The sequence below is a fragment of the Xiphias gladius genome, chromosome 23, assembly GCF_016859285.1.
Source record: "Xiphias gladius isolate SHS-SW01 ecotype Sanya breed wild chromosome 23, ASM1685928v1, whole genome shotgun sequence".
NCBI classification, from domain to species: domain Eukaryota; kingdom Metazoa; phylum Chordata; class Actinopteri; order Istiophoriformes; family Xiphiidae; genus Xiphias; species Xiphias gladius.
Genome location: NC_053422.1, coordinates 23,071,454 through 23,088,814, shown reverse-complemented (window position 1 = coordinate 23,088,814; position 17,361 = coordinate 23,071,454). Strand labels below are relative to the sequence as shown.

Genomic DNA, 17,361 nt, shown 5'->3' with positions numbered 1-17,361 from the left:
AGGCTAGCCGTTCAGCCCCACTTCACGCTGAGCTACATGAACTAGATGTTGGCTGTTGCTTCATTCTTAGAAAGAAAACAGGAATCTAAGAAGAAGCTATTGTTTTATGAGCAGTTATGTACTATAACTATTTAATGCCAGCTAAGCTAGGAAACAGTAAGTTAATCAACTCTAGTCTCTAACTCCATAGTTATATGTTATATACTGTATAACATAATATACATTTTACTTGCATAAAAATCACCAAAACTGGAGGCTGTAACAAAAAAAAAAAGTCATTGAAAACGCTGACTCATCTTGCTTCAGTCACATCGTAGGCTGTTGTTGTTTGAAAGTAATCAGATGAGATAAAGGAGCTGATTCATTTTGTGAATTATTGAACGCAAACTCAATGATGTGACCGGTAATCTGAACTGCTACACACCCAACCCTGAAGAACACAGACAAAGGAGATGTCAGACTCTCGTCCAGTCCGGCGTGTCTGAGATCCCATGCGGGATCAAGAACACAATCCTTTTGGTTTATTCACAAGATGTAGCTTCAGACTGTACTTTTGCAAAAGTAATGCATACTAAAGTTTTACTATCAAAAACAGACGTGTACAGAAAACATCGGAGATGTCAAGACATACATACATTCATCTTGTGCGAATTCACCCGGCCACATTTAGAGGCCATGGAGTTCTACAGGAGTTTAACAACCTTTGAAAGAATCAGGCAATGTAGTAAATGAGGTCAGTGCAAATATTTGAAATTGCGAGGAGCGCCTGGTGAAGCTTCTTTTTTAAGACATGAAGATTTTTAGAGGCTAAATAGTCAAAAAAGCAAGAATGTTAAGTCAGAGAAGGTTTAGCCAGGGCGAGAGACCAATGCTGTAAATCAGATGTGGTTTAGTCAACTCACTTAAATAGAAGCCTAAAAAGGTCATTGACTATGATTCTAGGGGGCTTTTCAATTTGCCTGGGAAGATAAATCAAGCACTCCTTCAAATAATTCAAATATTTGGGATCAGCAACAAACATATCACAAAGAAATCAAGAATTTACAGCTTTGCAGTTTTAGTTGAAAGGTGACATCTCATAAATGTGAGGTGTTGACTATGGTGCATTTTATCATGGGCACAACTTTTTTAAAATGTACATTTCAGAGCACTGAAGGGACACTGGTGATTTATTTCCTTAGACTCTGAATGTTTCACTTTAAACACAGACTAAACTACAATAACAGGAAAAGAATGAAATTTGGAAGCATTGTTATTGTGTCTCTCTTTGTGGAAGTGCTCGAGGAGGGTACCAGAGGTAGTTACGCTTCTTCAAAAGGTTAATGGAATTCTGAGCCTAATCCTCTACTGTTGTTGCATAGCTGGATGAAAAAACATCAAAAAAAGATCCAACTTCTTCCACAGCTGCATTGCTGTTATTAGCTGCAGTCACTGAACAAACTGGAAGTGTTGAAACTATTAACCATTACCGAGCACAAACCTACATCTTACAGGAAGTGTGTGTGGAGGTTGGAGGACATTTTCGTGTCAGTGGCAGTTTGTTAGCATGATCGCAGTTAACATGAGTTTTGAGTGCTACAGGATATCAGAATGTTCCCATCAACCTGTAAAAGCAGGTTAGACCCATCCTGACCTTTAAGGATTCAATAGCTCACTCCAGGACCAATGCCAATGTACTCATATTCCAACTGGGTTGTATCTTATAACCTGTGGTGTTGCCTAATTAACACAAATCACATACATCCAGTCAGTCTAATTAAAGCATAGTTTGGCATAGTTTTGGGAAATACACTTACAGATTTACTTGCCGAGAGTTACCTAAGAAGATTGATACCACTCTGATGTTTGCATGCTAAATAGGAAGCTGGAGCCAGCAGCAGGTTAGCTTAAATTTGGAATAAAGAATGGAAGAAGGGGAAACAGGAATCCTAGCTCTGTCTAAATATTAACTTACCAGCACCTCAAAAAATCTATTGAAAAACAAATTGCTAAAATGACAAATCGTGGTTTTATTGGGGGTTACGTGTTAAGCTAAGCTAACCGGCTGTTGGTTACCACTCTCTTGTCTGTCCTTTGGAGCTTGAGTCAATTAGCTCATGTAGTTTTGGATAAACACTGGAAGCAGGGTAAACTGCTATTTCGAGAATATGGCTACCAGCACGCTTAAAGCACATTAAGTACCATGTTATATCACATTTCGTTAATCCTTACATAAACCAAAATGTAATAGCAACAAGTTGTTGTGCTGGGCTAACAACTAGCTTTGTATTTAACATACAGACATGAAGTGGTATTGATCATCTCATCTAACTCTTGCTGAGAAAAGAAACTAAGCTTATTTCCCAAAATGTCAAACTGTTCATTAAAGTCAAATGAGCTTTTAGGAGTAGAAAGTTATGATATTTTAGATCTTTTGCTTTTTTAAATGACTGACTTTGAACCATTTTTTTGCCAGAAATGAAAGTGATAATCATATAGGGTTATGGGTGAAGTATTCAACACCTAACTCTTCTAAGCGGAAGCAGTGGCTGTTAAATTTTGCAGTTTCATTGTTCACAAAGAACAATTACAATGTTTTCTTATGGTACCATGGGAAGCAAAAAATAATACACTGTCATTTACAATAGATGAATTCAAAGTGACGGCTGCTGCTGTTGGCGGTATGTGATACTAACATTTTGGATTACTTAGTAGTAGTAGTAGTAGTAGTAGTAGTAGTAGTAGTAGTAGTTAGGGTGGGATCTGTTTCAAATGAATGCGACAAACAAATATAATTATTATCTTAGGATGTTATTTAAAGAACCCCAGGTTATCGCACACTATATTTACCCTAGATGCCACTGCATTTTAAATACATCAAAGTAAAATAGAAGAAGTCTAACTTAAGGCACTAAAACTGCAGCCACAAATATAAAGTAATTCACATGCTTCAACTTTATACACAACTCTTTCATATGAGGAAATAAAGAAAACACTGGCTCATCTGTGATTTTACTCATGCTCAAAAATTGTAAAAAATAACAAGGATAGCATATGTGATTTTATTTTAGGTGGATTTTCCCTTTACCTCTTCATGACCAACGGGAAATATATCTACCTCTGAATTCGAGATATCTATGTAATATGCTTGTATAGTGGAGGTTTGATTATATTTGATTGATGGCTTTTCCCTTTTTTGCCTAGTTTGAGTTTACTAATCATAAAATTTTTAGTGGTAATCAATTACGATAATAGCAGACATTACTGGGGTAATTATTGTATGTATTATTGGTTTTTCCAGTACTTGTTTGTTAGTACAAATGCCTCTTTAAACAACAGTATTTAAGACCTGGGTCATTACATAATAAAATATAATCCCATATACTGTATATAGTACTTGATACAGTATTGCTGTTTGATTTCATGTCATATTACAACCATTTGATGGTGGTGGAAAACTCAAATAATGCATGAATTCAATATCAACAAATTATTTTGGGAAAATATTAAAAGATTGTGGTATTACACTTTATCAGTCCTCTTTTTTTTTCAGCATGGCATGGCTTTGGCCCTTTCAAAACAAAATAAAAAATGTGGACAATTTGACATGACACTCCCTGTAGTATTACACATGAAATGAGGAGAGACAAGTACACCAGAGAGTGAAGGAAATTATAAAATACAAAGAACCTGATTGACATAGAAACATGTAAAATCTAACACATCTATATAAAATAAAAGATTTTGAAGGCTAAGCTCAATAATCTCCTGCATTTTTCAGGGATATGAAGCTTTTGCCATGTAAAAACAGTCATGTCACAGACATCATCAAGGCCTCAATATTTTTTAGACAACATATTTTTCTAAAAATATGTTTGTGGGTATTCTTAAAAATATGTTTCCTTTGTTTCCGTTCCATACATAGTTATTTCCTTTCTTTGAAAATTATGTTTTGAATGACCAAGTTTCCATTTAAGGGGTAAAATGAAGCTTAAAATGAACCTGGTATTTAGATCATTTACACATTAAATAGTTCCACGCCATGTTTTTCTGTGGATAGAAAGGCACTATCCTTTACTAATAGCATAGCATCAGTCACACTCAAATGAACGGCGATGTTTAGCAGTCATGCTTTAGGAGCTGCAAATAGGTGTGCACTTAGGGACCAGTTTAACCATCAGAAGATTTAACTTTATTCTGTGGTAATCCAACTACTTAAGCATTCTGACTCCTGCCATGGAGGAAATAAATATACTGAAGCCTGACTGCTCTGTTTCTTTCCCTTACTTAAAGTGGAAGTGCAAAAATAAGTCAGAATAAATACTGAATAAATACACTTAGGAGATAATGGTATCAGAAATCCAGATCTTTGTTAGGACTTCTTGCTGCACTGCATGCTTTACAAATATCTCAGCCACAGAGAGGCTGCTGACAGCGGGGGAATCCAAATATGTTTAAGTCACCATAGCTCGGATGATGACAGGCTAATATAAATACTATAGAGAATTGGGTCTCCGGTGATCTAAAAATAGGGAGGAGGTCTGCCATCAACCCAAGTTTCCAGAGATTCTTCAGTTTTTCTTGATTGTGCAAATGGTGTTTTTGTGCAAATGGTGTTTTTGTGAGTGATCTTTAAACCTTTCGGCTTTTTCCCCAGAGTTAGTAGGTAATTATTGCAGATGTTTGGGGTCAGATGTTAAGTTAAAAAAAAAAAAAAGCTTTCGCAAACTGAGTACCTCAGCATCTGTCTCTGTGAAATGTAAACAATGTCACTGCATGCATAAATAATGATAAAAATAAATAATGGAAAATAAAAATCCAACAAATCTTTTAAAAATGGATGACTTAAACACAAGAACACGAGCCTTAAAGCACACCAATGTAAAGGTTCAGTCCGCTGTTATTCACATGGATGAGAGAGAGAAATGTAAGGAATAAAGGGAAAGGAGGAAGACAGAATAATTATTGTTAAAGTAAAACAGTAAACACACAGATTTATCTGTAAATTTTCCCAGATGAAAGTTTCAATCACTGCAATCAATCATATCTAATCAATCATATCTAATCGGTATTATTATCATTATACCCTCAACTGTAGTGAGTGCATTTACACAAGAAAGTAAATTCATAGTTTGGTCTCTTGCAGAATTTACATGTACATTTAAAGACATACAGGATGGGGACCCTGATTGGTTGAATTAATGGCAGTTGCCACTTGCACTAGGTAGGATTCTGAACTGGGGAATTTGCTTCATCTCTGCTTTAAAGCTACGTCCAGACAGAGAGCTCGTTTTTTTTGGAGGAGAAATTACTCTACGATTTGAGAATGCAAGGATGCATTCAGATTACTCACACTTTTTTTTGTCATTTTTGTTTTGTCTTTTTGGTGGTGTCATTCCACACTTGTCATGAATGCAAGAGGAAGAGCAGAGAACTACAAAAATGGAGGAGGGCCAGAAAGGCAACAGTGGAGCATGGACAGATGAAGACATTTCAGCACAACAGCTTGTTGCTGCACACATAGAGATGTTAGACAAAAACATATACTTAGCTTGTTTGCATTAACACTATTACAATGACATCAAATGGAAGCTAGTGATTCTGTTGAAACCCAAATGTAGACACTTCCCCTCCTGTCAGACTGTAGCTTAAGTCTGCAGGTCTGCATGGTTGGTTTTGGAAGATATATATTTATTCAGATGTATATTAACTTTGTTTGCTGTTGATGTGTAGATGAAATCAAGCGCTGCCTTCTGAAACGGACGGCGTTACAACAGGAAGGGTGCAACAATATTTAATGTCAGTTCTTTGTGCATCAAAAGGAGGAACAACAGGTCAACTGCTGCTTTGGGGCGAGGGGTGTGCAAGGAAGGTGGTTACTGCATTTCCCAGGTGGGTGAATGCTTGTGGAGAGTGTGTCACCGATGCCTGCTGTGGGCCATGAAAAGCAGCACCTTGCGAATACCGCTGAGGCGATCTTTCAGAGAGGTGAGGGCCAGGAACGGCAGCTGGGCTCGGCCCTCTAACGGAAGAACGGCTAACAGCCACCAACACCATGATGGACCGTTAGGACAGGCCTGAGAGGAGACAGACACAGTAAGACAGTGTGTAGGAGGGGTTTGAAGACAAAATGAAGTGGAAATAACTTTAAAAAGGTCTTTAAAGTCTTATTCTCATAAGAGCAAAAAAAGTGACTTTGTAGATTCTGTGTGTGTGTGTGTGTGTGTGTGTGTGTGTGTGTGTGTGTGTGTGTGTGTGTGTGTATTGTACCTGGAGTTCCAAGTCTTTCTCAGGCATGGGTCCAAAGTGTCCCTCAATGCGTTCCTTCTGCTCAGCCTTCAGGGAGTTGACCCACACCAGGGCCTGGTCATACACAGCATCGTGCAGAGACTGCAGCTCACGCTCTGCTACGCCCTCCACCTACACACGCACACAAACACACACACACTTTTGAGTTAAAAACAGCTTCTGGTAATTCTCTTTTCCCCGGTGACACCATTCCTCTCTGGCTAACTCTACCACGTCTCCCAGCTCCTCTTAAGCTCCCTTGCTGCCCAGTCCTCCCTGCTGTCCTCTCTTTCCACTTTCTCTCTCTCCACCCACAACCTCCACACCCTCATACCTTAACATCCTCCAGGTACTCTATATCAGCTGTATTGTATCCATCCCTCTCCCTGTGCTGAATGACTTTAAATCTCCGTCTGCCGATGGTGTCCACCACTGAACGCCCGTCTGAGAAGAACTTCACGTCACGGATCTCCAACAGGCAACCGTAGTTCACAAACCTGGAGACAAGAGGCACAATATTACACTTCCTGGACATATATACTCTAACACTCGCATTATTAAACACATAACCGAGCACATGCATTCACTATCCTAGCACTGACCCCTTGAGGTTGTCTGCCAGACACATGCCAAAGCAGTTGGTTCCTGTCTCCATGCATCGGCGAATCATCAGTCTGTAGCAGGGCTCGAAGATATGGAGAGGACACGGCACAGTGGGGAAGGCCATGGTGCACACGAATATAGGCACATTCTTGTTAAGACTTAAGAGAGGAAGAGATCATAAAGAAGAATGTGTTTAATGTAGTGAACAGCATAGTTCAAGGAAATATAACATTCTAACATGAATGAGAAATGGGAACGTTAACACCTATAATTCAAAAACAACTGGGTTAGCTCCACCTGCATCACTAATCACAACTGAACTGAAGGCAAAATGTCTATGAGAGTGAATCAGTTCTGCTCCATTTTAAGAGCCATTATTCACTGGAGACACAAGTTTGCCTCGGCCTCCAGGGAAGTGATACCTGATGCCTGACTTGACGTACGCTCAGAGGTCAGTGTGTCAGACATGTGTGTTATGTGTTGCAGGTCAGTAGGTCAAACAACATAAGAGGATATTCACATAGAGAGTGGTTATGTCGGACGCAAGCCATAATTTAGGGGAACAGATTTGATGAGAAAAAATAGACAAAATAGAGCAAAGCGTAAGTAAGGCCTGATAGTAAGACAGCGGAGAAGAGCGGAAAGGGACACAAACTCACTTGGAGAGCTCCGCCATCTCCTCCTGGTGGATTTTCTGTCTTTCCGTGAGCTCAGAAGGAAGATACTTAGATATCAGGTTCTCCATTATCACTGTCTTACAGTACTGCCTCTGGACCAGGTACTGGAGAGGAGAGATATTGTTAGAAATATGTTAATAGTAGCAGAAGGATTGAAATACGGAGTTTGACTCAAACAGTTTTCAATGACAGCCATGTTAAGGCCAGCTCGAGATGCAGAGGGATGCACCAATCGGATACGCTGTATCGGCGCCAATAGTGACCTCATTAATCAGTCGAGTATCGGCTTGACATAACCGATACAAGTTAAACACAGTTTCTGCACCAATGTCATTATAACATTTGTTATTTATCAGTTACATTTGTTCAGTAACTTTATTTCATAGCTCCGAAGCGATCACTGGCGTCATGTTACCTTACATAAAAACGCTTCACGCAGTCATGATTTTTAATTGTATCGTTACTCTGTACTCATCGATCCAGAGAAGTCTGGATCAATGACTGAGCTTCGATCACACCGAATGATGTTTGTTGTAACGCTCTGGGTGAGTATTACACCTCGTACCTCAGACAGCTCTTCTTTACAGAGTGGACACTTTGGGTTGTGGTCCAGACATCTCTCCAGACACTGAAGACAGAAGGTGTGACCACACGGTGTTGTCACTGGCTCATAGAACAGCCTGGGTGGGAAACACACAGACACACTTTGTTAAAGCGGTGACGTAGGAGCGCAAGATACACTAAACTCAACTGCCAATAAACAAACCTGGTTTTGTACTGTACTTTTTTTATCTTCACAGTTAAGTTTTCACGACCAGGAGAAACACAAACTTTGTATGATCTTCTTTTTGGAAAAAGTAGTTTGGCAAAAATAAATCTTAACTCAGGGTCCACTTGCTAGTTTTTTCCAGAGCCAAATACCATCACTGGACAGAAACAATGGTTACAATCCCATAAGCACTGTTACGGGATTGTTACAATCCCGAAGTTCCACACTTAGGCCACAACATGAAAATTGAGCAGACCTCACCAGCTGAAGATGATTTCCATATATGGTTGAAAGCTTTGGTAAAAGCCAGTAATAAGACCTTTAGTTTTTTTTGGTCAAAGTACAGGTTGTCTCTTGGTGTAGTCTGGCCCAACACTAGTCAAGACAAAGTTTTTTTCCCCCTCTTACAGGCTGTATTTTCTATATATCTACAGAATGTCCAAAAAGCAACTGTATATTACTTAATTTCATTAGAGGCTATATAACTGTGAGTTGTGGTTTAGCACACATTACACAACTGCTTATTGATTTATTGCATGTTGTACGCCTGCTAATACAGTTTTAGTTCTGAATCAAGCTGTAAAGCAAATCGCACCTCATACAAAGAGAACACTCCAGATCTGTCGGGTCCAGGACATCACCGACCGCAGAGCTCAATGAATCGGACACCACTGCTGGCTCTGGATGGAGAGAATATCGGACAATATATAAGACACAAATGCTGCTAATGGAGAGAGCGCACATGCATGTTTGTGCACAAACTCAAAAAGCTCACCGGATCTGGATCTCTTGCGATCGTCGCTCCTCTCTTGTCCTCCCTCCTCCACATCCTCCTCTGTGCTCCTTCGTTTCCGTTTGAGGAGGAAACAGTGGTCCGGCCTCCCGGCCTCAGGCTTTCCCTGACCTTTGAGCTCACTGCCCTCTGACCTCTCAGCTGCAGGAGGAGTGGAGGCAAGACTGGATTCTGATGACAGCAAGCTGGGATTTAAAGTCTGAGAGAGAGAAAAGGGTGGAAGGAGATGATAATGAAACCCGACCGGCCCCTCAGTATCTTGCTTTATTTCGACTGAGCTGACCACGAGAGGTGAGAGTCTCTTACCTGAAAGGCAGCACGGATGCTGTATTTGATGTGTGCTCTGGAAGACAGTATGCTGGAGTGGTCTGAGATGTGTTCAGGGACCTGATCTGTGACTGGAGCCAGGAGATGACTGAGGAGCTGAGAAGAGACACCAAACAATGATGTTATTATTCTGTGTTTTTTTAGATTGGTGCAGTGTACCGTGTCACATTTTTTGCACAAAACAGAAAGAAACAACAAATTACTTTATAGTAGAGACTGTGGGACTCATTGGAGCGCAACATTTATTATAAAATAAGTTGTCAGCCAATCTAATTATCTTTTCCCCTTTGTATATATTTAACGACACTTCCACTAATAAAACAGTGAAGAACTTTCTCTCTAGTATTGCTCTTTTTATGAAGTGCAAAGGGTAATGTCTGACCAGTGTGCAGGCTGCCACTATTTCAACATATATCAATGTATACAGATGTGCATCATCTTATAACAAGGCCGACTCTGTTTGCAGACCGAAATGCAGTAAAACTGGTAAAAAACAATAGAGGTCTTTTAAAGCGGGAAGGAATTTATTAGAAATACATGTGAATCTCTGGCTGCCCAGTACTAGTCATGTCGGATTTACCTTGTGAGTCTCAGTCTTGGCCAGTCTGCAGTCACGCTCCATGGACAGACAGACCAGGTACTCTTTCAGAGCTTCCTCCGTCCGGCCCAACGACACCAGGGCCTGGGCCTTACGAACATGACCCTGTAGGCAGGGGGAAGATGCATTGCCTTTCTGACAAGATGGTTGATTTTTACATTTTACTTACATTAGTTGCTTGTCACATATCTGTTTATTATGCTGAAAAAATGAAGCAGCATCTCGTATGTAGCCATACCTTGGACCAGTGGGGCTCGAGTCTGCAGGCCATCTCTGCGTCTCTCAGAGCCTTTTCATAGTGTTTCAGACTGGAGTGGATCTGGGAGCGATTGCTGAACAGTATATGGTCCATGGGTGCTGAGGAGGAGAGGAGGGTTAGTGAGACAGTTAGGTAGGTAGGTAGTAGGTTGGTTGGTGCGTTTTTGTTTTTCATGATCAACTAATATTTTTTTGATAGATCCTTTAATCATTAGTTTTTGTATAAAACATCAGAAAATGGGAAAAATGTCAGCCCGAGGTGGTGTGCTTAAAATTACTTGTTTTAAAGACTTTGAGTAAACATGTGTAATCCCTCCTCCACAGCTAAGTGGAAAGACCACGAAAGCCAAACATATAGTGATATTTCACTGCAAACTATAATAGACAACAGTGTCTAACAATGTCTAATAAAGGAGGCTAACCCATAGATAGAGACGTCACTCAGAACCTGGTTTCATGTGGTCTCAGAAAACCAGTCCAAAGAACCTTATAAAATGATAAGAATCTTAGCGTATGATCTGGATTTCATGTCCTACAAGATGGATACTACATTTAAAAAACGGGCTGAAAACTGGTGATTTCTTCACTGGACGTACTCTTAGAAAATTTTCAAGATTGAAAAAACCATCATGACTTAACAAACCGACTTCTTTGGGTTTTTACAAATAAGACATTAAATAGAGAAAACCAGAGGAAACCTGAGAATGTTTGGGATTTTTGCTCAATAAATGACTTAAACAATTCATCTATATCAGAACTGTTATAAAATAGTTCTCTGTCAATCAGCTGATCAATTATTGGACAAACTGTTCAGCTTACAACCTTTACATAAGCAGTAAGATTAATGACCCCTATACTAAAGCAACTGTCTCACAACCTACTGCAGAATATTTAAAAAAGAAATCCATGGCCACCTCTGTTTTTTTTTTTTTTTTTGTTTTGTTTTTTTAAATTGTGTCAGAAAAATCTGACTTTACAGGTTTCAAGTTATATGACAAAAGGAATTTTTAAATTGGATCAGATTCCTCATTACAAAATGTGTCATGAAGAAAAAATGCTGCCTTACAAAACCATGCAGCACTATCAAGGTCACCCAGATTCCAGGTTTCATAACTACAAAAACTTACGCAAATGTCGCAGTTAGGCCTATGGAAATCAGAGGGGGATATTTTAAAGGCTTCTGACCAGACACAGGTACTAAATCATTCAAGGATTTGGTGAAAAGCAGAAATGGAAATACAGGAGATGCCACAAGCAAAAGGGATTATTTTACATGACATTGTAAAAGACAGTAAGTAAAATGTAGGTTGTAATGTTAATCCGCAGCCAGTATGTGGTAGAATAGTAATCAAAGTAGGACAGGAGAACCATTGTTTAGCACAGTGCTTATTTGCAACAAAACATCTTTGTTACACATGCCTGTGTTAAGCACACAAACACACACGCACGCCCGCACATGCACGCACAGACACACACACAGATCTGTGCTAATTATAAGTCGGAGGACGTTGTAATGATTTACATAAATTTCCTGGAGGCTCATCTCATCCCTTGACTATAACTGCTACATGCCTAAACACACCCTTCAGCCCAATCTTAACCTAGATCCAACTCTAACATTAAGTCTTCAATCTAAAATAAGATGTTGACCCTGTGGGGACCATTTTTTCCCCCGCTTGTAAGCAGAATCCCCACACATGAGGGTGAGCAAAGATTTTTTTTAAGTAATGCAATAAATGCATAGCACACACACACACACACACATATATACACACACACACGCTGCCTAGTTCAGACACTGAGCGGGTGACCGGACCTTCTGAAGGGGCATCAAATATTTATTTCTATAAAATATATTTATGATTAGGGGAACGTATAGAACAGATTCTGCAAGCACAAGTGCTGCCCATTTTTTACTTTGCTGAGATTCAGCTCACGGACTGATTTGCATAAATGCTTCAGTTATGCAAGTAGGAATTTGTGTCTTTACTTAATAACCAAAAATGAGTCAGAGGGATACAGTTGATGTGGCCTTCAGTGCCCCCTCCCCCCAAAGACCAAAGATCAACATAGGCTACGGTCAGTGCAGTTTGAAGCCAGTCCTTCCAAAATTAGACCGTTATGTCATTCTTTGTCAATCAGTATCTATCAAAACACCTTTGCTTAACATGCAAAATCACTTTAAATAGCACCCTGGTACACACTCCATCCTTATCTATCACTGTGTGAGCTACCACGGCACCCTGAGCGGCCCCACTGCAGCAGCTGAGCGATAAATGCTCTACTGGAGGTCTCCCTTGTGCAGAGATGTCGGTGTGGTTGATTCCCCCCCCCACACACTGTGCAATTCAAACTGTTGCTCCTATTGTCTGTTAATTGAACCCCCAGGGGAAACCGAGGTACACTTCTCAGATGAATCGACCGCCAGTGAAACGAGTAACTGTAGGCTTACACAGCCCGGAGCAGCACAGTAAAGTCAAATATCCCAGTGGTAAAAGACTTCGTCCTGGGCTGCAGGAGACCCTCCGACTCAACAGTCCGCCGACAGTACCGCGGAGTCTCATACACACCGGTCGTTCAACTAAACTCGGTTACAGAGAATGTGGTTAGAGTTTGCGTTTGTGCACAGCGGGGGGCCTTTCCCCCACTGACAACCCCGGTCCGGGGGTCCCCGTTCACCCGTGCCATCGCCACGCAAACCCCTGCCTATATAAAACCTCCGGCACGTCTTGTGTTGACCTGCAGTAATACCCTTGACCCACATTCGCCTCGATCGTGGTCTGACGTTACACAACGAGGGAGCTGAGGGAGCTGAGGGAGCTTGTGGGGGGGGGGGTGTTACGTGCTTACGCAATGTTTGGTCCACTAGCCCAGCCCTACATAACCCTGTTATCCAACACATGGCGCTACGGCTGGCTTTCAGACGCCAGCGGAAGGGGCAGCCAGCCGCCGCCGCGGCACATGGGGAACACCGCTGAAACTCAAGAGTCGTGTCCAAGACCCGTTCGCTATTGTCGCCTCGCTGTTTCACGGCAAGCCACCTCACGTGTTATAACGCAGCGCAAAAACCTCATCACACCGAAGAGCAAGGACAGAACGCATGGGAGTTAAAGTAGCATAAACATGAATAGCAGCCCCGTCACACACTTTTCTACTGCAGCTTTCGTAATAAAACCCTGTTCTGTTGAGTCACTATAAAATGACTGAAGTTTGTCATTTAATAGCAGTAGGCGCTTCGCTGTCCTACCTATCAGTATGGCTTGGTTGTATTTCTCCAGCGCAGCTTCCATCCTCTTCTCGGCGTACAGTCCGTTGCCCTCCCGCCTCAGCCGGCCGGCCTGGTGCAGGCTCGGGAACCACTTGGCCAGCAGGCTGCTGAGGACCACGTTGACCCTGTAGCTCTGGACGTCAGCCACTCTGGAGCTGGCCCTGCACTCCTTGCACATGACCGGTCGCCCCTTCTCCTTGCGCTCGCGCTCCAGACACTTTTTACAGAAGCAGTGTCCGCACGGCAGAGTCACGGGCTCGAACAGAAAGCTGAGGCATATCCGGCAGGAGAAGTCTGCGTACCCGCGACCCGCAGCATCAACACCGTGTCCCGCAGCCGCCGCCGCCGCTCCCCCCTCTGTCTCTCCTCCTGTCCTCGGGCTGCTGCCCTGGCTGTCAGCCCCGTCCTGCCTCCTGATACTACCCGACAGGTACTCGATGAGGTTGGCCAGGTGAACGGGTCTCAGTCTCCCTACCTCCGAGGCTTGCCGGTACACGTCGAAAGCTTCGGCGAATTTGCCGCCGAATGCGAGCGCGTCCGCCCGCTTCACCATCAGCTCCTGTCGGCTCTCTGGATCCCCGAGACCCGCTAGCTGGCACTCGTAGATATCCGCCGCCAGGTCGAAGTTTTTCGACTGGAAAGCCTCCGCCGCGAGCTGCAGCATACTCTCGCCCTCTGTCCCCATACCCAGCAGGTTGTCTGAAGTCTACCCGCTCAGCCGTGAGGAGCATACCTGGCCAATGGCCCCACTGCCATTCATGTCTGTGTCCGCTGCCCCGAAGTACCGACTGCACTGCGCCTTCATGCTCTGGTCAAGGAAGCACTGGTATTATTCTCAATGGAGCAGCGGAGGGGGAAAAAAAAAAAAAATGTTATGTAAAAGTTGTGTCACGTGATCCCCGCCAGCTGTTCTCATTGGGCGAGTTTCGAAAAACTCTTACAAAACAAAATCTGCCATGTAACAGTTTCAGCGACGGGGACAGGAGGCAGGAGCCCGTCTGACCTGCGTGCGGGGTCGGGCGCGGGGAGCCCAGGTGGCGGACCGTCAGAGCCGGACGGTCGCCCACCGAATAGTGAATTATACTGGTATTAGCGTCCTAGAGGTTACTCCAAGTTATTAACTTGGAATAAGGACTATTTTAGCGCAGGTTTCCCCTCTCCTTACTCTGGACTGGGGCTCCCCATCACCTACAAGGGGGGCGGATGTAGCATCATTTACGAATCAACTCATATGTAACCGGAAAAAACAAACAAAACAAAAAAACCCTTCTCAAAGGAACTTTCGTGGGGTGGGACAGTCTCATTCTGTGCTCGTATCACTAGCCTGTCTATTTCACCCCCTGCTGTTACAGAGGGGACGCCATTATGAAGAGATGGGTGCCGCTCGCACAGTTGTGGGTGTATTTTACGGCAGTCCCACAAGCCCCTGATCAGCCTGTATGAAGAGAGATTTAAGGGAGTTTTCAGTTCCCCTCGCGAGGTCTTTAAGTGACGTAACGTCTTTTAAGCAACATTTTCGGTGAAGTCAACGACTAAGGAGTTGCTGGTTCGGTTGCAAAACTGACCTGGGGCAGCTGTTTAAAAGTTACATGGTGCAATAATTAGCCCGTAGCTGTGGACGCTTACGGGCATTCACTTCCTTTTCCAGTTCATTTACTTACACAAGAAAAAACAGCAATGACACGACCTGCAAATAGCTGCTGCTATTACCTATTACCTCCCGAGTTACCTGTTAGATTTTTCCTTTTTTGATCAAATCGAATTTTAATGCACTTATTTTTGGAAAAGCTATACTAAAGGTTATGGCACATAGGCATCCGCTTGAGCATAATGAAAGCTTTGAGGGCAGCACCCCTGGAGAGGCCGGGGGATTGAATGATTTTGCACATGGGCATTTTTGGCAAGTCCTTGGGTGCAACACAAACACTCTTAAGAGACTGCTGGCACAGAGTTGGAACATAGAGAGCTGTCGGTACTGGGGGGTAAACCAACATCTTACCACTCACTCACTCCACCCTGTTGCCCCTCGGCCCACTAGACAGCTCAGGAAGTCCATCTCTAACCCTCGGATCACTTTTTTTGGTGTCAGACAAGGCGACATCTCAGACATCTCAGACTGTGAAACTGCCAGAGGGCAGGGTCGGTTTGATAACTGTTGAGGCAAACGGTTGATCACCAGAACTTTGAAGTTTAACCAGTCATTGTTTCATAAAAGTGCTTGCGTAATGACAAATAATCAAACTGGATGACAACTTACCTAACACGTTGAGAATACTGTTAAAGTGAGACTGTATTATAACGTAATCTCTCCATAGAGTAAATGTCACCTATAGTGTTAGTACCGCTAATGATAATAATGATAATACTGAAATCTCCAAGAGTGAAGGGGAATTTAAGTATAGAAAAAATTGAGTTATTTGACAGTATATTGTTCTGTATGCATCTTACGCGTGTATACATAGACTACCTGTGAGATTAGAATTAGAAGTAGGTTATCGTTAAGGTCAGAGTTTAATGATCGGTTAAGGAACTGTCCTCCAGATGGTCCTGATACTCGTACACGTGGTATTATTAGTGTGACCTGAAGCCTGCCAGTAGTATTTCTTCCAGTGTCAAAATTAGCACTGTTTGTTAAAGGGGTTTTGCTGTGTGTGAGTGGGGATTACAGGCTAGTCAGGCGATCAGTGTCCATGTCAGTAGTAGCGGTGCTGGTAATATAGGTCGGCCGGTCTAGCCTGTGCACTCAATCCCACGCGCAGATGCCGACTGACATATACACTGCTGCAGACAGGAGACAGCCTGACATATATACAAACGAGGACACATGCAGAGTGTTATGCAAGCACATAAACACACACTGACCACACACACTCGTCCAGTCAAAGACACACACACACACACACACACACACATTAGTCAGAGATCCTCTTGTCCCTTCACACCTTGAAAATTTGTTGTGCGTGTCTCTAAATAGGCCAACAATGCGGTCTGGCCAACTCCTCTAGTGCAGACTGTCTGGACATTAAATGCTGGGTTGAGACCGGCAGTTATCCTCAAAGTCACAGCAGAGACTATTATAAAACATGGACCTTCTTGGCTGGAAAGAAAGATGGATATTCATGCAATGGATTCCAGTGCTGCTTGTGTTTGTCAAAACCTCAGAGGTAACACATTTCACAGTGACAATCTCATATTTCAGGGTGTTCATTTAGGAAAGAATGCATAAAGATACAGGAATGGGAGGCATGAATGAATCAAGGTTACATGTGAAAAAGGTCTTAAATCAGATTTCAACTTGTGAAAGTGTGAGTTTGAGATACTGTGTGTGCCTAAGACTTGTATGACCATGAAAACCACGTTTTCACAGTTTCATGGCAGGAATAGGTTTTCCTTTGGGCGTTCTGATGTGGAAAATTAGATTCTTGCTGGCATCCATTTGGTCAAGAAAGACAGGATCTGATCTGTTACTTTTCAAAATAATGCGCCTGTTTTTTGTGAAATCCCTTTTGACATCCCTATATAATATCTTGACATAATTGTTCTTTACATTTGATAAATTAACATGGTATAGTAGTATTGCAGTATATAAGTGTGACAATGTAACATTATGTAATTATGAGTTTTCTTTTTTTTTTTTTTTACCCATGCTAGGAATTCATTCTATGGAAAATGGGGGAATGTGACTTTTCTATTATGAGCTTTTAACTTTTGTAATCTATTTGTACTGGTTTCATATTATTACTAGTTATTATATTCCTGTATCTTCAAGTATTCTTCCAGATATCTGCTATAAATCTGTCA

General features: G+C 42.1%; 1 protein-coding gene across 1 annotated transcript; it reads right to left on the bottom strand.

Moving 5' to 3' along the window:
• Window positions 1-483: 483 nt before the first annotated feature.
• On the bottom strand, window positions 484-14,369 carry LOC120785394 (LON peptidase N-terminal domain and RING finger protein 3-like). Its single transcript, XM_040120089.1, is given in 13 exon segments — window positions 484-6,056; window positions 6,250-6,399; window positions 6,602-6,764; window positions 6,870-7,028; window positions 7,530-7,651; window positions 8,113-8,227; window positions 8,912-8,996; window positions 9,092-9,308; window positions 9,416-9,532; window positions 10,017-10,139; window positions 10,273-10,391; window positions 13,540-14,243; window positions 14,245-14,369. Coding segments are annotated over 13 exon segments (2,280 nt in total). The 5' UTR covers window positions 14,292-14,369; the 3' UTR covers window positions 484-5,897.
• Between the last annotated feature and the right edge of the window lie 2,992 nt (window positions 14,370-17,361).